This window comes from Pistacia vera, unplaced genomic scaffold (assembly GCF_008641045.1).
Source record: "Pistacia vera cultivar Batoury unplaced genomic scaffold, PisVer_v2 Contig854, whole genome shotgun sequence".
In the NCBI taxonomy this organism is placed as follows: Eukaryota; Viridiplantae; Streptophyta; class Magnoliopsida; order Sapindales; family Anacardiaceae; genus Pistacia; species Pistacia vera.
In genome coordinates, this window is record NW_022196728.1 from 34,123 (window position 1) to 55,089 (window position 20,967).

Consider the following 20,967-nt stretch of genomic DNA (forward strand, 5'->3'; position numbering starts at 1 on the left):
ATGATAAATAAAATTACGCCAATGCATAAAATAAATAAATAAAAAATCAATTCAAAGGGATTGAACTGATTTTTTCATTCCTTACCAAAGCTCAGTACATTACAAATTTCTGAAGATATTCCACAAAAAAGATGGTGAACATTTTTTAGACATCTTTTTTCAGAAGGAAACACTATCCACAATTCCAGAATTAAATTAGTGGTTGGCAGTGAGTACAAACAGGAAGAGGAGGCAGGGAACAGACACTGCCACGAGAATCCCCACATAACTTCTCTTTACAGGAAACTGAAGAAAACAAAGATGATATGTACAGCGGTGAGGACTTGCTAGCTGTAAGTCTTGGTCACCAAAGTCTACAAGTAGATTCCAAACATAAAGCAATCAATTTGATAAGAACAATCGCAACGTCCAGGAAAACATCAAAATGGAAGGAAAGCAATACATATCTCAGAAGGTGAAAGCAATTGGAGAAGTAAAAGTTGATAAGACCAAATTAATAAGCAGCAACCATTTTATCTACGTGAGAGAGATGCAGAAGCAGACGTTGGGGGAGTTCAGTTCTTGACTTGAGAATGATCCTAATTGCTGAAAGGGACGCAACGTAAATCCCTATTGCATTTTTGGTTTTTTCCCTTTTTTTTTTAATTTACTTGCAATATTACTTGGGTACCCGTGGACCCGTTGGTACATACCGGTCTTACTTTGCCATATTAGTTAAACATTTGTGAGTGAGATGACAACTTAACACACAATTTTTTAAAGGTGTTCATAGAGGGTTCAAACCCCAAACTTATATAATGCCTTCTTGAGTTCAACCAAACCTTCCCTAACTTTGTGGAAAATTTTAAGCTATGATAAATACAGATCGAGCATTAATATTAATCTTTCCTACAAGTTCTTGTTATATTGGGTTGGTACTACATCATTTTGCTTTATTATGCTAAGCAAGCTAAGACAAGGCCTGCTTAGGGAGGATGTTAATGATGTATGACTTCAAAGTCAAGATTAATTAGAGTTAGTTTTATAAACTATAGTTAGTTAATCATAATTAAAGAAATATGTATAAATAGACAACACTCTGTCTATTTTCATTAAGTGCAAAGATTAATAAAACAAAATTCTGGTATGAAAATTTTGTTTTCTTTAGAGACGGCCTGATAACATCACATCATCCTGCATGACACTCAACTACTTTGAAAAAACCCAATGTCTTTGTCGTTTTTATTTTGGTCCCTCTACTATCCGTAAGAGCTTACTTAAGCATAACATCACCCTGCGTGTTCACTCAACCGTTAAATAAAGGGATAAACATACGAAGAGTCAAAGACAAAGCAGTCCACAACACCACTCATTAGCACAACTGTCAAGCTCACAGAAATTAATGGCAAGTTGGCAACAGTGAAGAGAATCAAGCTTGGCCCACAAGGGCTGGAGGTTTCAGCCCAAGGCTTAGGCTGCATGGGCATGTCTGCCTTCTATGGCCCTCCAAAACCTGAACCTGAAATGATCGCTTTGATCCACCATGCCATCAACAGTGGCATCACTTTTCTTGACACTTCCGATTTGTATGGACCTCACACCAATGAAATTCTTCTCGGCAAGGTTCACTCTTTTTCTCTCCTTCTTTACTTTCTTGTGTATGTTGTTCAGTTCCATCACGCTTAACTTGATCATACACCAAATAGGTTTAATTGCGTACATATCCATATATCCATTTGGTTAATTAGCCAATATATATTCTATAAGTATTGGACAAATCTTGGGGAGTTACTGAAGCTTTGTTATGCTGTTTTAGGCTATGTTTTTGGTTTAATATTTGTTTTCTTTGGCTTCGTAAAGGGTTTTAAACTTGATTGGTTTGCTCTTTGGTGTGAACGTTTTCCAGGCTTTGAAGGGAGGGATGAGAGAGAGTTGAATTGGCCACTAAATTTGGTGCCCGCTTTGAGGATGGCAAGTTGGAAATTCATGGCAAACCTGCTTATGTGAGGGCTTCCTGTGAGGGGAGCTTGAAGCGACTAGATGTTGATTGTATTGATCTATACTATATACAACGCATTGACACTCAAGTTCCTATTGAAGTCACGGTATGCCCTTTGTTATATATAAACTTTCAATTACTCTGCTTGTCGATTAGTATTGAATGTCTGAAATCATGTTTACAGTAACAATCTGATGTGGTAATGCATGAGTGTCTTTGTTACAAACTCACATCGGCAAACTCACTCTTCAAAATCGGATTTGTTATGAATTCACTGGATAGATATTGAACTCACCTCTTATAAGGCACCTTTAGAATACTGGCTTACTCTGACAATATAGATCGACGCCAGAAAAGATAATTTTGTATCTAGACCATCCTTCTTGCTCTGACGTGCACTTAGGCGTCGGTGTCCGCATCTGAGCAGGCCAATATTCGGATGATAAGGGGAGGATTAATAAACTACTCACTAATCCCAACTGTTTATTTGTTCTTTGTATGGATCCCTTGTTCTAAACAAGCTTTTTGTTAGGCACACATTTTTGTTCTTTTCTTGTGTGTTTTGAAAGACGGGGAACTGAAAAAACTAGTTGAAGAGGGTATAATAAAGTATATAGGTCTATCAGAAGCATGTGCTTTAATAATTAGACGAGCTCATGCTGTTCATCCGATAACAGTTATGCAGTTGGAATGGTCCTTATGGGCAAGAGACGTGAAGGAAAAGATTGTTCCTACTTGCAGGTAAGGCATATACATATTTTAATGGGGATAATTGAATTTATAAGAGTCAAATAGAAAGAGAGATTATAAAAAATAACCATATGAATTCTAATGCAATTTGGCTGATTAATTTCTTTGGGAACTTGGAATTGGTATTGTTGCATACAGTCCTCTAGGATGAGGATTCCTTTCATCAGGGCCTAAGTTGCTTGAAAACATTTCAAAGGATGATTCTAGACAGGTTTCTAAACAACAATACAATTCTTAATCTTTGTAATGTATTACATATCATTATAGGAAATACAACCTTCCTTGACGTGGAAAACTCGTCGGAATAGATCTTAATTAAGTTGGAATAATACATGTATTCCAACACAAATGGCCTAAGGAAAACGTTGCAAGGGCACATTGGGTTGCATGTTTTCCCAGTACTGTATCGTAACTTGATTTTTTATTCCGACACGATACTAACGTCTAAATAAGCATTTTATTGTGGCTTGTGATTAGGAATAGACCCACGTTGGACTCAATGGGAATTGATGCCCGCACTAAATCCAGTGTAGCCTCAAATTTTTTACTAATTATAAAGTATTTTTACATGTGTAATCTATGTTTGACCCCTTAAATTATTCAAGTTAAATCTAAGTTAATCAACTTTTATATTCCAAATTTTGCAGAAATTACCCAAGCTGCAACCTGAAAATCTTGATCATAACAAGAAGTTATTCGAGTGTGTTACTGAGATAGCAGCAAAGAAAAGATGCACCACATCACAGCTTGCACTAGCCTGGGTTCATCACCAAGGGGCTGATGTTTGTCCAATTCCTGGAACCACCAAAATCGAAAACTTCAATCAAAATATTAAAGCGTTGTCTGTGAAACTAACTCCAGAAGAAGTGGCTGAACTGGAATCTATTGCGGCAGCAGATGCTGTAAAGGGTGAAAGATATATGAGTGGCTTTGCTACGTACAAGAACTCCGAAACTCCGCCACTGTCTTCATGGAAAGCTTCTTGATGCCATGCATTTAGATAGGAGTGTTCGGTTCCGGGTACCCTGCACTTTTTGAAGGAATCAGAACCGGAACCAACGGTTCCTTGAAATTTGGAACCAGAACCGGAACCGACGGTTTCGGTTCCTAGGTACCCAGAACCAGAACTTGTAACAACGGTTCCGGTTTTGGGTACCCTGTAAAATTATATGACCTCCCAAAAGTTTTTAAAATCGTAAAAAAACCCTTAAAAACTTACAAATACCCCCCCACCTGACACTTGTTAACAAAAATAAAATTACAAATTATAAATTTAAAATTACAAACTCCATTACTTTGTAAATGTAGATTCTCAAAAGTTAAACCAACTTACTTTAAATGTTATGAAATATAAATATAAATGTATTCACATTACTTTTTCTACAAAAGTTTTTATTAACCCCCCTAATATTTAATTTTATTTTATATTAGTCTCGGTTCCTGGTTTCTGGTTCCGGTTCCGGTTCCGGTTCCTAACTATAGGAACCGGAACCGAAACCACACAATAACGGTTCCAAAAATTTGAAACCAGAATCTACCTATTGACGACTGGTTCTGGGTAGGAACCAGAACAAAACCCATGGTACTTGCTGGTTCCGGTTCCAACCGGTTCTTTTGAACAACCCTACATTTAGACATGAAAGAGAAGAAATTATTTTACTGTGAGGATAAGTATATTATGTTAAATTACTATGTTTGATATGGATAAGAAGCAGAGTGCAATATTTTTTTATGCAAGTTATAATCATAAACACTTTATCCTGTCCTTTTCACATTTTTATAATGAGTACTCGTTCATTTAAATAATGTAACCCTCTATCATCAATTCAATTTTCAAATTTATTAGTAATTTTATCAATTTAATCTCAAAAAAATAAAAGCTCAAACACACGACGAGTTTACTATTAAAAAAAAAAAAAAAAACCAGTGTTATTAAATTATTTCATTAAATTAAAGTGTTACTTAGCTAGACCTACTGTTCTCCTATTATATATATATATATATAGTTTTTTTTTTGCTATCAAGTTTAAAGTTTGAACGAAACAATTAAAATTAAATATAAGTTTTTGAATATTTAATAGGATTTTCTTTTCAAAGTTTAAAACCGTTGAATTTTGAGGTTTGATTTAATAATAAAATTCTCTTTAAATTTTCTATAAATAACAAAATACTTTAATTATAAATTAATAAATACTTTTTAAATGATCTATTTATTGTTTATTTCTCATGTGAGATAGTTTAGTGTAAATTCATTCATCTTGTTTCGAAAGTGTTATATATATAAGAGGATGATATTTTGAAAAGGATTTATGATATTGGCGGGGATATTTTTTAAATAAAATGGACGAAATTATTAGTAAGCAATAGTGAGAAAATGAAATAAACCCTTCTCTTAGTATCTCAAAGAGGGTTATTCTATTGATTCTTAGTAGCACTAGGGGCTCACCAATTGGTCGTGAGCGTTGAGATGCTTCTGAGTCAAATGAGTCGAGTATACCCATACTCAAAATCCAGCTCTATGCGCCAATCAAGCCCAAATTAATACTCGAACTCGCCCCTGACTCATTAGTTACAAGTCGAGTCTGGGCTCATGACTAGTCAAGCGTGAGCTACTCGACTCGACTACAACCCTATATAAATCTAGAGGGTAAAAAGTCAACTCAAGTTTTATAATCTCAAGGTGTACATTTAGATTAATTTCCCAAACTCAGAGGATAAAACAGTTATTTCATTTTTTGTAATCTCAAGTAGACCTCGCAAAACGGGTGGGTACAACCTAGTCAAACAGGTACAGGTCAAAACGGACTAAGTCTATACGGGTCCAAAATATTGGACCCATACCCTACCCTATGCGGTTACAGGACGACCTGTGGATACCTGTTTTTTCTTACTCCAGTTTTCAAATTTTGTAGTGACACCCTCACAATTTCTACAATTTTCATTTTTTGCAGTTACACCCCCACGATCAAATACATTATACTTCATATTCAATTCAATTCACCAAAAAAATTCACAACCAACTCAATTTCTCATCAATTTAAAACCAACAAACATATAGAAAACAAATACATAAAATCATAAACACTAAAACACAATAACACAAATACAATATTCTAATTACAAAAACACCCTAGACTAACATACAGATAGGGTCGAGGACAGTTCACATGAAAACGGGTCCTAAAATGACCGTTTTCAAAACGGGTACCGCGGGTATACGCCCGTTTTGCCGGGTCTAGATCTGGTTCTCAAGGTGATTGCTGAAATAAAACAAATACAGATTTATTGCGGTCCGATTCGTCGTTTACTGTCAATAATAATGGTCACCATGTGATAGTCACAATTATCTCGGAGCCTTCATATTCCACCATCACTCTTTCCATTTTCATCTTCATCATTCACTTCTTCTCTTTCACTTTATTTCTCTCTCACCCCTTCAAATGGTTGAACCAGAGGTGCTGATTGACGATTATTGGCCTTTCGAATCAAGAAAATCCACTGTGAAAAACATGTGGGATGCGTGGAAAGATGTCAATACCTCCATGATGGGAGTTTTCAGCATGGGTGGGGTGGGGAAGAACACGTTTGTGAAGGAAGTTGGTAGGAAAATGTGTTATGAGATTATTCTCTCTTACTGTCAATTTCAATCTGATAGTTTTGATTTAGAATTTTTTTTTTTTTTTTTTTTTTTTTTTTTTTTTTTTAACACCCCAAAGAACTTTTTGTTTCATCTCTCTGTTTGATGCTTTATAAGTTTGCCTGTGCAGGGATGATGATTATGTCTCAAATCTTCTTCTGTTAGATAACAGCACGCGTATGTTAGCATCCCGACTCACCACTGTAATTTCTTTCCCTCACCATGCTTCACTTATTATTATCTTCCAATTCTTCATTTTAATTTCTTATTTTGTCTAATTTTGTGCAGTATCTGTGTAGAAGAAAACCCGGACATGTTCAATACCGTAACTTCTCATCCCACAATGCCGAAGGTGGATTTTTTATTTTTGTGATTTTCTGGGTAATAATTTGATTCGCTAATGCTCTCTTTGGTTGCAAAGAAATTAAATTTTTTCTTTTTAACTTGATTGATTTGTAGATGAGCTCCCCTTATTGAGCAAGAAAGGGATATATTCTGAAATAATGTGCGGGGGGGTTTGGATCGCTGAGATTGCAACTTATTTTGGTTATACCTTTCATGGGTATGAGAATTGATTGTCGACTAGCTTATGGTATTAAAAGTTCCTGCTATGGAAGGTTTCTTAACTTAATCTTATGATTTGCTAAAATTAGGAGATGATTGGAATATGCAACACACTGTCTCACTTTTGAAATCCAATTATAAACAAATGGGAGCTCATAAATTAGCCCGTTATACAACAGATGGTAAAGATTTGTTTTTTTTTTTTTTTTAATGGCATTATTGTTATGATTGGAGATTGTTTATGGACTGCATCTGATTTTGTAATTTTGGTTTGGAGTGGCAGAATTCTCCTTATGAAGCATTAGTATCCTGGAATTCATGACCCCTGACCAGCAGAGATCCTTTCCAGCATAGTGGGGATGAGTTACCTCAAAGCATTCTGATTGTCGATTAGGAGGTCAGGTTCAATGGTTTGGTGAAGCTACTCAAAATCAAAAGTCAAAACAGAGTGTAAGTGTGCATACTGTTTGCTTCTTGCTCTATAAAAAGGTGGAGAAAGATTAGACATTGTTTAGTGATGTTATCAGTCCTAATTGGTATTATTAGAATGATGTTATAGGTAGCATTGGATATCCAGATTGAACTGTCTGGATTTTGATTTTGGATTTATTGTATTTGTTATAGTGTTCTTTGGATTTCAGATTTTATTTTGTTATAGGGTTTATAATTTCCAATTTTTTCAGGTCTGATGATGTCATGCTTATGTCAGTATGTCGACATCACTGGTCTGACATGCCAGTCAGACGGTTCAAGGGGCCGGGTTACACGAATATTGTTAACGAATATAAATATTTTAGTGCATGTAATAACCAAAATACTGTTGTTATAGTTATGCTGTCTGTTTTAACTTGAAATTTGTATTAAATTCCTGGCTATGTTCCTAAATTTAGGCCTTGACAGAATGAAAAAAATTGAATGAACCATGGCTATGTCCCTAAATTTACTCCACATACTTTGTAAAAACTTTATATTTTCGGGCGCTTTTAACTTATGATTTTGTATTCCTGTGCAGGTGATGTTATTGAATCACTTGGTTTGAATTTACTACATGATGTATGCGAGAAATGTGGAGGTTTGCCCATTGCCATTGCTACTGTAGCAAGAGCATTGAAGAACAAGACACATTGGTTTGAATGAGAAGATGCTTTGTGAAAACTGAGAATGCCTTCTCCAATAAAGTTCACACCGTGGCTGGAAAATGGATATTCAAATATTTCGTTGAGTTACAAGTACTTAACAGGTGATGAACTGAAGAAAACTTTATAAATTTCTAGCCTAACGGAAAATGATACTTCCATGTTGGACTTGCTCAAACATATCGTGGGTTTGGATAAAATTATTTAGAATAATGATATATTAAGTTACCTTTTTTAATATTCCATTTAAAAAAAAAAAAAAAAAACTATTTAGTCATACTTTTTATAGACCAAAATGCCCCTATCTAAAACTATTTTCAAAAATTATTTTAAAAGTACACTAAAAATCCTTAGCTATTGAGTAGGTTTTTTTTTTTTTTTTTTTTTTTTTTTTTTTTTTTTTAAATGTCGAAATTGGGAGATTACAATTTTATGAAATATTAATGGTATTAGCACACCAAAAGGCATCTACTATTTTGTCTCATAGATAGAGTGCATGATATAATTTAATTTTTTTATTTTCCGAATGAAATTAACATGATCTCTAGAAAACATATTCAAACCATACATATAAAAAAAATGAAATTAGTGTTATGTTATGTTTTGCTTTTCTTTTTGTATTATTATTATTCTCTTTTTATTATTTTGGATGTAATAAGAGCTTACATAAGCATAGCATCATTCTCCAAACAAATTCAACCATCAATTTTCTTTTTATATAAATTCTTTTTACGGGGGTTTAATCTACAAGAATGGGAAACTATTCTTACCATAAGTCAAAGTTGATGAATTATCTCCTAAAAACCCTCAAATTGTTTATTCATTTACCTAGCTCCCTTTACTAATAGTAAGTGCTTACTTAAGCTGTCTTCTCAAATTAAAGAGGATCCACAATAACGTAACATAATTTGGATAAACATTAGATACATTCTAGCGTAATGGTTCGAATCCACAATGAGAAATTCTCAAAAGAAATATTTTATAAATTTTATTAATCAAAATTTCAAATAACTTAAACATAATAAGTCTATTTTTAATAACCCTAAACAAATAAGAAATTCAAATAAATAAAAAGAAATAAATTGTGATTATAATTTACAGAAAATTTGTCCGATGTCAAAAAGTTTTACAACGAAGATTAGTCATTTAGATTCGATGCGTCAAAGTTGGATTATTAATGCCAAATATTGGGATAATAATTTTTTGCTAAATATATTTTAGATAAAAGGATTAATTTATAATAATTTTTTATATAATAAACTTTTTGTTACAATGGGTCCAAAGTTGAGGAGAACACAAGAACATTGACGTCGATAATTTTTTAAAAACTCTAAACTCTTTGTTTTTCTTACTTCCGTCCCTGTACTATCCTAAGAGCTTACCTAATCATGTCATCACCCAGCCAACCCACTCAAACACTATAGAAGGCGATGCAAAGGCAAAGCAATCCACACGACACAACCCCACTTCATAGTCTCACTCTCACTCTCAAACTCATTTACTCTACCTCAAAATTCAACCAGAAACACAGAGAAATTAATGGCGACAGTGAAGAGAATCAAGCTTGGCTTACAAGGCCTGGAAGTTTCAGCTCAAGGCTTAGGCTGCATTGGCATGTCTGCCTTCTATGGCCCTCCAAAACCTGAGCCTGAAATGGTCGCCTTGATCCACCATGCCAACAACAGTGGTGTCACTTTACTCGACACTTCTGATGTATATGGACCTCACACCAATGAAACTCTTCTCGGCAAGGTTCACTCTTTTTCTCTCTTTCTTTACTCTCCTGTGTGTTTTGTTGAGTTTCTTCAGGCTTGACTTGGTCATACACCAACTGGGTTTGGATAATGAACAGAGAATTTTTTAAAGTTTGTGTTTTTTGTTTTAGTCTAATTGCTTAGAGTCCATGAAACCATATGGTTGGGAAACGAAGGGGAAAAGATGGATGAGATGATGTTTTCATAATTTAGACGAGGTATTTGATGAATTTTTTAAGCCAATATGTTACATTTTTGGGAAGTTAGTGAAATTTTGTCATGTTGTTTTAGGTTTATTTTTTAGTTGTGGATTTGTACAGGGTTTTAAACTTGATTGTGGTTTGTTATTTGATGTGAATTTGAGCAGGCTTTGAAGGGAGGGATGAGAGAAAGAGTTGAATTGGCCACTAAATTTGGTGTCAGCTTTGCGGACGGCCAGATGGAAATACATGGTGATCCAGCCTATGTGAGGGCTGCCTGTGAGGCGAGCTTGAAGCGGCTAGGTGTTGATTGTATTGATCTTTACTACCAACATCGGATTGACACTCGAGTTCCGATTGAAGTCACGGTTTGCCCCTTGTTAAACTTTTACTCTGCTTGTTAATTAGTATTAGTAATTGAAATCACATTTAGATTGTTATTTGTGCACATTATGATGCTGTTAAATCAGTTTGACCAATTGAACCGCCTGCAGGTAACAAGGTTCCTTTTAAGTTTCTTTCAAATTGAATGAATGAGTGTACTTACACTGATCAGAGGTTCTTCCTCTTTCTCTTGTTCTGTATTGGAAATGTGTGGCCTGTATCCAGGCCTTATTGATGTGTACTGGAGACTACAAGTACTCTATTTAGGTGAGTGTCGATACGGTAGAGATCTGGCCTGCAGCGGAGAATGCCTTTATGTCTGTTTGTTGGTAAGACGAGGGAGATGTTTATATATCATTTAGTTTTGTTCGAGGAATATTACAGACACTATAATTAAAAGGCGGTCTCGCATGAGGGTTATAGTTCATTGAAGGGAGATAAAATATAGTTATAAATGGGACAGTCATTAGGAGTTTCTCCCTTAACTCAGACCCTCTCCTAATCTAAGCTTACTGAAACATGTCCATTCTTGTGATATTTTAATTCGCAGCCGAGATGCTTTTAATTGTCATTCCTTTGTGTTGTTTATAAAATAAAAGCTCATATCAAGAAATTATTCTCTAGTGAAATATTCGTGGGGAAACTCAAATCATCATTGGATCATTATTGATAGCATCTGAACTCACAGTGTAATATTTTTTGGGTTGTGAGCATCAATCATTGTTGACTTTCACCTATATTTTTTACACTAACAATCTGAACTCACAGACTTCAACACTGTGTCTTTTTTTTAACAATTGGCTCTGTTCCTTCTATTGATCACATCTTCTGAACAAGCTTCCTGTGAGGCATACACTAATTTTTGTTTCTTTTCTTTTGTGTTTTGAAAGATTGGGGAACTCAAAAAACTAGTTGAAGAGGGAAAAATAAAGTATATTGGTCTATCTGAAGCATCTGCTTCAACAATTAGACGAGCTCATGCTGTTCATCCAATAACAGCCGTGCAGTTGGAATGGTCCTTATGGTCACGAGACGTGGAGGAAGAGATTGTTCCTACTTGCAGGTAAGGCATTAATGGGACTAACTAATTGCTTTGGGTGGAATAAAAAAGAGATTATAAAAAATAAATAACTATTTGAACACTAACACAATCTTGCTGATTTTTCAGGGAACTTGGCATTGGGATTGTTGCATACAGTCCTCTAGGACGAGGATTCTTTTCATCGGGGCCTAAGTTGCTTGAAAACATTTCAAAAGATGATTCTAGACAGGTTTGTAAACCACAATTAATTGTTAGTATTTGTAATGTATTACATTTATATTCAACACACGTTTTCTTGCACAACGCTTTGTGCAGTGCGGGGCAAGCAGGCTAAGTCTTGTGGGGAAAGGGGTGGTAATACTATTGTTGTTCTCATGTGACCTCTCCTCTAACATAACAAACTTTATATTCCGAATTTTGCAGTATTTTCCCAGGTTGCGACCTGAAAATCTGGAGCATAACAAGAAGTTATTTGAGCGTGTTAATGAGATTGCAACAAAGAAAGGATGCACCACATCACAGCTTGCACTAGCCTGGGTTCATCACCAAGGAGATGATGTTTGTCCAATTCCTGGAACCACCAAAATTGAAAACTTCAATCAAAATATTAAAGCGTTGTCTGTGAAACTAGCTCCAGAAGAAATGGCTGAACTTGAATCCATTGCTGTAGCAGATGCTGTAAAGGGTGAAAGATATATGAGTGACTTTGCTACTTACAAGACCTCCGAAACTCCAACGCTGTCTTCATGGAAAGCTTCTTAAAGGGATGAAGACATGGATATTATGCCTTCTCCATGCTTTTATCTACTTTCTGCAAGCCTAGGAGTGTGTTGCATCCCTCCATTTTGTTGCGATATAAGTATTTTGTGTGAAATTATTATGTTTGATATGGATAAGAGCAGAACCGTGTAATGTTTTTGTTAGAAACTAAATAAAGATGCAAGGGCGACTATTATATAGCACCATAGAGCATATTATAAGTTTCACATTGTAAGGTTTCATATTTTACATTGTGCTTCATTTTGAATTATTTTGCATTTATTTCATTTGCCCCATGTAATATAAATACATCTGTTGTTATTGAAAAGTATTATATACTTTGGTTGTGTCACGCCCCGCACAGGGTGTCCCTACCCCCATCGGATTCGGGCGCTCCTAGGGACTTGGGATCCCAAAAGGAGGGTGATCAATTTTGAAAGCAAAACTGGAAACAGAAATTTGAATAAATCCAAGTACAAAAATTGCATCAGAGTCCTCTAGAGTTTTACAAATCATGCAGATGAATATGCGCCAGTGGGCCAACCTAGAGAGTAGTTAGAGGAGGCGATGGGCTGTGCTAGTAAGGCCCACAATTTTTCATATGGGTCGTGCCATGGGTTTATGATTTGGCACGTGGGTCGGCATGACACAACCCATGAATTAAAAAAAATAAAAAAAATTAATACATCTATTGCAAGCCCACGAAGGTACGACACAACGAGGCCCACCTGGTCATGAGCCGTGTTGTGGGCGTTGAGTTTTGGTTGTCTTGCACAACACCACATGACCCCTATTTTTGCATGCCACGGCCCATGATACGGTGGGCCTTGAAAATTTGGGCATAGAACGGCCCACTGCCACCTCTAAGCATACTGTAAGCCCCTCGAAGCCATGCATTTAGACATGAAAACGAAGAATTTATTTTGCTGTGAGGATAAGTATATTTTGCTAAATTACTATGTTTTGGTATGGATAAGAAGAAGAGTGCAATGTTTTTGTTTCAAACTAAATAAAGTCAGATGCAGTTATAATAATGGTTTTGGTAATGTCTCAATTGTTATTTAAAAATTTGTTGTTTTATCCTTCTTCAGTTAAAGTTAGCTCTGGATGGGTGGAAAAGTTTCATTTTTGAAACTTTTCAGGTGAGAAAGTGTCTTTAGGGCAGACCTTGGGTGGGAAAATGTCGTTAACTCAAACTTTATAGTAATCTACTAAAATGAAGACATAACCAAGTTAATTTAAAATTGGATGGAATAAAATCAATTTGTTTCCTATTTTTTTCTTAAATTTAAACTTTAAAGCCATTTGAAATTGTATATATAATGTAATCTGACTAGATATTGTTATGATACTAAAACTCTTTTCACCATAAGAAAATTAGTATTTAACAATCCAAAAAAGAAAAAAAAAGTTTGAAAAATAAATAGGCATTTTATGGGAAACTAAAATATATAATCATTTATATGGTTTCAGGACTATCTAATTTTAACCACTATAGTTTCTAATTACTCTGTTTCTGCTTAATCAAAGGTCGTATAACTGAGACCATGGTCAAGAGCAATTGACCACAGGGTTCTCGTTATTTGGCTACCGGATAAGCTTACTTTCTTTGGTTGCTTTTTTGGAACTTAAAGCTTAGTAATCTCTTAGGGGTAGAATTACATTACTAAAATGCTCCTTCAAATGTATTCTTCATGTATGAACGATTTAAAAATAAATAAAAACACTCTTTAGGTTTGTTAATTTAGTTAAACACCTCTAATAATAAAAAATTTACAAATTAATAAAAACACTCTCACCCACCTATATTTATCAGATTTTAAACGATTTCGAACATTTTTCAAACAGCTTGTTTTACTAATTGAACGATTTTGAATGGTGATTCTATGTTCGTTTGTGTTCGAACACTATTTCAAACAACTCATTATGTTTATCGAACGATTTTCGAATGGAGGTTTTCGTTCGTATTTGGTTTGTTTGCAGCCCTACCGTTGGTCAATCACTCAGCGTAAATGGGACTGACTCTGATACTATAACAAGATCAATCAAGATTACAAAGAACTGTGAACTATTACTTCAGAGCAAGGGCAATCTGTAGCAAGAAAACAGAGAATCGAAAATAATGTTTGTTCTTCTTATTCAACAAACTGGAGTACATTTCTTTTATACTACAATATCAGTAATCCGGGTAAAAAACAATCACAGCCGGTAGCTCACTTTTTTTAAGAAACACAAATTGAGCATGTGTAGTCCGTCAGATCTGCTATCTTTTTTTTTTTTTTTTTTTTCAGTTACCAGAGCTTTACACAAACAAGACACCAATTCTTTTGAGCAGGAAACTTTGAGTTAACGTCTTCAATAACTGAGCTTTGAATGAATCAATCTTTGAAGTTTTCAGCTTTCATAAAACTACCTGCTTTATTTCTAACAAACCTGAATTTCTTCAGGACTTGGAGTTTGCGCATTATCCTTGATAGGTAGAATTACATTACTAAAATGCTCCTTCACATGCATTCATCATGTATGATTATAATCAGATAGTTAATAGTTTCTGCTTATACTTTTAATATGTTCAAAATGTCGTGAAAGATTCGGTAAACTTCCAATGAAACCATCTTACGAGTTTGACTAACTGATCTTATAATGATATCATTGTTTCATTTTCATTTGATTCGCTTCTTCACATGTCATTTTCAATCTGTACTACTGTGTAGTTTTTGCAGTACTCTTCTTGTCCTTGTGTCTATGTTTCATCTCCATTTGGTTTTCTTGACTCAGTTTTTAGGAAATTTGAAAGAGGGTTTGGGTCTGTGTTTTTTATTTTAATATCTCTCATGATTCATTGGTTAAAAAACTCTCTAGTTTCAAGTTTTCTTGACCTTGAAATTGGTCAAATCCATTCCCAATGTGTTTGTTGTTTTACTTTGGTCACTTTATTTATTACCAATGTCTTGTTGTTTTTACTTTGGTCCCTCTACTATCCGTAAAAGCTTACTTAAGCATAACATCACATCACCCTGCACGTACATTCTACATTGTACACTCAAGTAATATTAGAAAACCCCAATGTCTTTGTGGTTTGCACTTTGGTCCCTTTACTATCCGTAAGAGCTTACTGAAAGCATAACATCACCCTGCGTGTTCACCCAACCACTATATAAAGAGAGAAACATACGAAGAGTCGAAGACAAAGCAATCCAAAACACAACTAATTAGCACAAGTCTCAAGTTCACAATCACTTTAATCACTATCGAAAGTCAATCCAGAAACACACAGAAATTAATGGCAGCAGTGAAGAGAATCAAGCTTGGCTCACAAGGGCTGGAGGTTTCAGCTCAAAGCTTAGGCTGCATGGGCATGTCTTTCTTCTATGGCCCTCCAAAACCTGAGCCTGAAATGATCACCTTGATCCACCATGCCATCAACAGTGGTGTCACTTTTCTTGATCCTTCTGATGTGTATGGACCTCACACTAATGAAATTCTTCTCGGCAAGGTTCACTCTTTTTCTCTCTTTCTTTACTTTCTTGTCTGTTTTGTTGAGTTCCACCATGCTTAACTTGATCATACACCAAAATGGTTTAGTTGCATACGTATACGTAAATCCATTTGGTTAATTAGCCAATATATATTCTATAAGTATTGGACAAATCTTGGGGATTCAGTGAAGCTTTGTTATGCTGTTTTAGGCTATGTTTTTGGTTTAATTTTTGTTTTCTTTGGCTTCGTAAAGGGTTTTAAACTTGATTGGTTTGCTTTTTGGTGTGAACGTTTTCCAGGCTTTGAAGGGAGGGATGATAGAAAGAGTTGAATTGGCCACAAAATTTGGTGCCCGCTTTGAGGATGACAAGTTAGAAATTCATGGCGATCCGGCTTATGTGAGGGCTGCCTGTGAGGGGAGCTTGAAGCGACTAGATGTTGATTGTATTGATCTATACTATATACATCGCATTGACACTCATGTCCCTATTGAAGTCACGGTATGCCCTTTGTTATGTATAAACTTTCAATTACTCTACTTGTTTACTAGGATTGATTGTCTGAAATCATAAGTACACTAACAATCTGATATGGTAATGCATTATTAGTGTCTTTGTTTTTTTTACGAATTCACTGGATAGATATTGAACTCACCTTAAAAACCGGCTTATGAGTCACCTATAGAATACTGGCTTACTCTAACGATACAGATCAGCTCTAGAAAAGATTAGTCTGTATCCTGACCAACGTACCATCTCGCTCTGACGTGCACTTTGATGTCGGTGTCTGCATCTGAGCAGGCTAATATTCAGGTGATAAAACCTCTCCCCTTTTGGCCGGATGGTAAGCTCTTCAACCACTGGATTAGTTATATCCAAGAATCTTGTGTTTGAGTCACGAAAGAAACAATTACAGGATTTACCCAAAAAATATTTGGGTGATAAGGGGAGGATTAATAAACTACTCATTAATCCCATAGTTAATAAATGTTGGATCCTAAAAGTCTTGCATTCCAATTGTTTATTTTTTATTTTTATGGATCACTTGTTCTGAACAAGCTTGTTGTTAAGCATACATCTAATTTTTGTTTGTTTCTTGTGTGTTTTGGAAGATGGGGGAACTGAAAAAACTAGTTGAAGAGGGCAAAATAAAATATATAGGTCTATCTGAGGCATGTGCTTCAACAATTAGACGAGCTCATGCTATTCATCCGATAACAGCTGTGTAGTTGGAATAGTCTTTATAAACAAGAGACGTGGAGGAAGAGATTGTTCCTACTTGCAGGTAAGGCATATATATATTTTAATGGGGCTAATTGAATTTAGAAGAGTCAAATAGAAGGAGAGATTATAAAAAATAACCATATGAATTCTAATGGAATTTGGCAGATTAATTTCTCAGGGAACTTGGGATTGGTATTGTTGCATACAGTCCTCTAGGAAAAGGATTCCTTTCGTCAGGGCCTAAGTTGCTTGAAAACATATCAAAGGATGATTGTAGACAGGCTTGTAAACAGCAATTCGATTCTTAGTCATTGTAATGTATTACATATCACTACAGGAAATACAACCCTCCTCGACATGGAAAATTCATCTGGATAGACCCTAATTGTGTTGGAATAATACATGTATTCCAACACTCACATGGCATAAGGAAAACGCTGCAAGGACATATTGGGTTACATGTTTTCAAGTGCTATGTCGTAACTTGGATTTTTTATTCTAACATGGTACTTACGTCTGAATAAGCATTTTATACTACCACTTGTGATCAGGTTCAGATCTACCACGGATCTGGCCGGAAAATGCCAAATCTACGTCTGGCCTTTTTCGGACTCGACGGCTAGATCTGGCATTTTCCAGTCAGATCCGTTTTTCAGCAAGATTTTGGCCTCGATGACCAGATCTGGCTGTAGATCTGGCCTTTTCCGGCCAGATCCGCCACGGATCTTGCTAGAAAATGCCAGATCTACATGTTACGACACAGATCCGATGGGTATGTGTTGTAACGCAATTTTTAGGCCAAATTCTAGCGGTAGTGGCCGGAATCTGGCACTGCGGGTGGCGGGGGTGTTTTTGTTATTTTATAAAAATTTTATATATTGGGGTATTTAGTCAAATTAGCAAACCTAGGGGGTTTTTTAGAAATTTTTAAATTTATAAAAAACTAAAATATTAAACTTTCAAGGGCATTTTAGTCTTTTCACTATTATCAAATGAAAATCACTAACAGAACATGACGGAAGGTACCTATTTGTCATTTCAAAACTTTTTGGATACCGACTTGTCGTTTCAGCAAACCTTGGGTATGCGCAAGTCATTCGGCCTTTAAAAAAAGCATGGCATGAAAGTTTTCGAGTCATGCCAAGGCCTTAAAAAAGGAAGCCTAGGTTGGCATGGCACGACCTACTAAACAAGGTAAAAAAAAAAAAAAAAATCGTGTTGTTGAAAACATATTTAAAGATTTTAAGAATTTAAGAATTAATGAAAATAAAAGTGTATGATATTTTTTTGATCAATCATTTATTTGAATATTTGTAAACTAGAATCAAAGTTGAGATAATTGTATTGTATTTATATCCGTGTATTTCTAATGAAAATGTAATTGTTAATGTTAATTCTTAATTCTTAATCCTAATTTCTAAGTTTGTATTTGTAATTTATAATTATAAATAATAAAAAGTGTTGAAATTCAATTAATATTTCAATGTCTCAATATTTTATTATATTTCATAGTGACTATATATTTTTTTAATTAATACAAATACAAAATTTCATTAAATATAACATATAAAAATATTTTATAATAAATCAAAATTACCATAATTTATAAATATTAAATATTAAAAAAATTGTAGGTCAGCCCACAAAGCATGTAGGCGGCCCGCGTGCTAGACCTACGACACGACACGCTATATAGCAGGCCTTTTCATGGACCTTTAGATTTGGTGGGTCAGCATGACACGACAAGGTACGAATTTCTATGGGCTTTAGCACGACACAACCCATTGCATGACAATCTTTGAAATTTTAGGCATAACACGGCCCACTGCTGGCTCTAATTATAGCTATCGAGTGATAAACCAACTAACTCTTGAACCTTGATTTGAACCCCACTAAAACTCTTTTTACCATAAGAATTTTTGTATTTAACAAGTTGCTTTGGTTAGTTTAATTAATTAACTAATTTATTTTTGTTATTTGGGTATTATTATAATTTCCATAATTGATCAAACAGTTATATCCCATGAATCCAGCCACCAAGCACACCCTTCCTTTCACTTCTTTTTATATCACCAAAATCACTCCACTGAGTCACTGACAAAAAAGAAATGGGACGGTTTTGGAAGTTATTTAGAATAATGATATGTTGAGTGAATTTTTAATTTATTTGATTTTCTTATTTGTTCATGTTATTCGAACTTTTGATTAATAAAATCTATAAAATATTTTTTTTTTTTTTTTTTTTTGAGAATTTCTTATTGTGGATTCAAACCACTACACCGGAGCGTATCTAGTATTTATCTAAATTCTATTACGTTATTGTAGATCCTCTTTAGTTTGAGATGATAGCTTAAGTAAGTGGTAGAGGCCAAAGGGAGGTAAGTTAATCAGCAAAAAAATTGTGGGTTTTAAGAGATAATTCATCATGCTTCTTCCATCATCCAGTCATCTTTGAGTTATGGTAAGAATAATTTATTGTAAAACTCCTCCCTAGTTGGGTATTTCTTAAGTATCTCTTGGTCATTGAGAACCTAGAAAACGCACGTCTAGGAAAGAAGTTTATTTTAAAATCCTATTTAAAGAACAAACTTGTAGTTTATAAACATATATCTATATATTTATTAATTTAATTTCTAAACTATAATAAGTTCATTGTATAAGTAAAAAAAAATATAGTTTGCTTTCTTGGAGTAAATTATGAAATCCATAGCAATACTTACTAGAACATACACACTTTTACAAAATTTACTAGCAATTTGATTTCCTTTATTAACACAAACATATATACTCCATTTTAACATGGACATATTTACTGCATTATGAGATATATATACATAATTACTGCACTAAATACTAGCAAAACCATTCAAAAGTCATAATTAAAACATCCATTCGTGCTCATAGTGTCCCTTGGAATCCTCTCCCAGCTTCATGCCTTAATCTTTACCTGCAAAACATTTTAAAACATTTCAAAACATTTCGTGGGGTGGGCGCTAATCGGTCAGTAAGGAATATGATCATTTATAAACTATTAAGGTTCATTATACAAGTATATTACTTAGGACCTTACTTACCTACAAAACATGACCTTCATTTTTTAACATAACAAGTTCATAAAACATATCATACATTTTAGACTTTTCTCATAAACATAAGTCATAACATAACCATACATAATATAACATAGAACATATATGACTTATAAAATATTCATGTACATGGCATGCTTATTTGTTTTGTCTTTATACTTAACGGTTTCATTAGTATTTGTTATCCGATCGGATTCATTTGAACCATTACCTTGTTCTTGGTCGTTACCTCAAAGGACTCATGGTTTCCATAAGAATTTCATTCCTCTGATCTTGGTTTATACCTCAAGAGACTCATGGAATTCATTCTTTAACATTTCATAAATTTTTCATAAGACAACTAAATAAGCTATATGTATTACCATTATGAATGCAAACGTATGGACTAACATCTCCCATGCTCAATCATACTATATTCTCCTACTAAACTTCTTAACTTAATTTATTCAATTTCTCATACAATACAAGGAATTTTAGTAGTAAGATTATTCAGGGGTTTATTAGAATTAGAAACAAATGGGAATTTCCATTAAGAAGTTAGATGCCATATAGTTCGTCACTTTTCAAGAAATTTTTTCCTTATCTTCCATTTCGAATTGGTTCTTGGCTAAACCATAAAAGGTTTAGGTCTGTTTCTCAACTTTTTAAAACTTCAAGAATAAACTCAATCGGACTTCTATAACTCCAGTTATGACTGATTCAGTGAAGCATGTACAGTATAAGTCTCAAAAAGCCAAATCCGAATTCTATTCATTTTAACCATGCCACCTTCATTTGCACATTCATATCATTTACCATGTCATTCTAAGTATAAAAGGTCATAAAAACCTCCATTTTTACAAAACCAAAAAGTGCCAAAACATCGTCCAACTACAAGTCTCTTAATTGGCATAATCATCCTCCATATGCACACATACACCAATCAACACACCCATTTAAACAATCCATAACCAAAACATAGCCTCACCCTC

General features: G+C 34.5%; 1 protein-coding gene, 1 long non-coding RNA gene and 2 pseudogenes across 2 annotated transcripts; all 4 read left to right on the top strand.

Annotated features, from left to right (window-relative positions):
• Positions 1-424: 424 nt before the first annotated feature.
• On the top strand, positions 425-3,800 carry LOC116118671 (annotated as a pseudogene).
• A 2,720-nt stretch (positions 3,801-6,520) lies between these two features.
• Positions 6,521-8,137, top strand: LOC116118685. Its single transcript, XR_004126198.1, has 6 exons — positions 6,521-6,568; positions 6,654-6,717; positions 6,825-6,927; positions 7,019-7,111; positions 7,213-7,379; positions 7,942-8,137. It is a non-coding gene; the product is annotated as an uncharacterized LOC116118685 (long non-coding RNA).
• A 1,319-nt stretch (positions 8,138-9,456) lies between these two features.
• LOC116118680 (probable aldo-keto reductase 2) lies at positions 9,457-12,495 on the top strand. The gene is made up of 5 exons (XM_031404663.1): positions 9,457-9,817; positions 10,187-10,387; positions 11,294-11,466; positions 11,572-11,674; positions 11,869-12,495. Exons 1-5 carry the CDS (start codon positions 9,605-9,607, stop codon positions 12,205-12,207), a joined length of 1,029 nt encoding a protein of 342 aa, XP_031260523.1. The 5' UTR covers positions 9,457-9,604; the 3' UTR covers positions 12,208-12,495.
• A 2,916-nt stretch (positions 12,496-15,411) lies between these two features.
• Positions 15,412-17,215, top strand: LOC116118675 (annotated as a pseudogene).
• The last annotated feature ends 3,752 nt before the right edge of the window (positions 17,216-20,967 follow it).

What these genes read in the sequence shown, in the direction of transcription:
- LOC116118680 (XM_031404663.1), top strand. Translation starts at nt 9,605, where the DNA reads ATGGCGACAGTGAAGAGAATCAAGCTTGGCTTACAAGGCCTGGAAGTT. An exon ending in ATGAAACTCTTCTCGGCAAG is followed by an intron (nt 9,818 to 10,186) that starts GTTCACTCTTTT and finishes GAATTTGAGCAG; the next exon opens with GCTTTGAAGGGAGGGATGAG. An exon ending in GAGATTGTTCCTACTTGCAG is followed by an intron (nt 11,467 to 11,571) that starts GTAAGGCATTAA and finishes CTGATTTTTCAG; the next exon opens with GGAACTTGGCATTGGGATTG.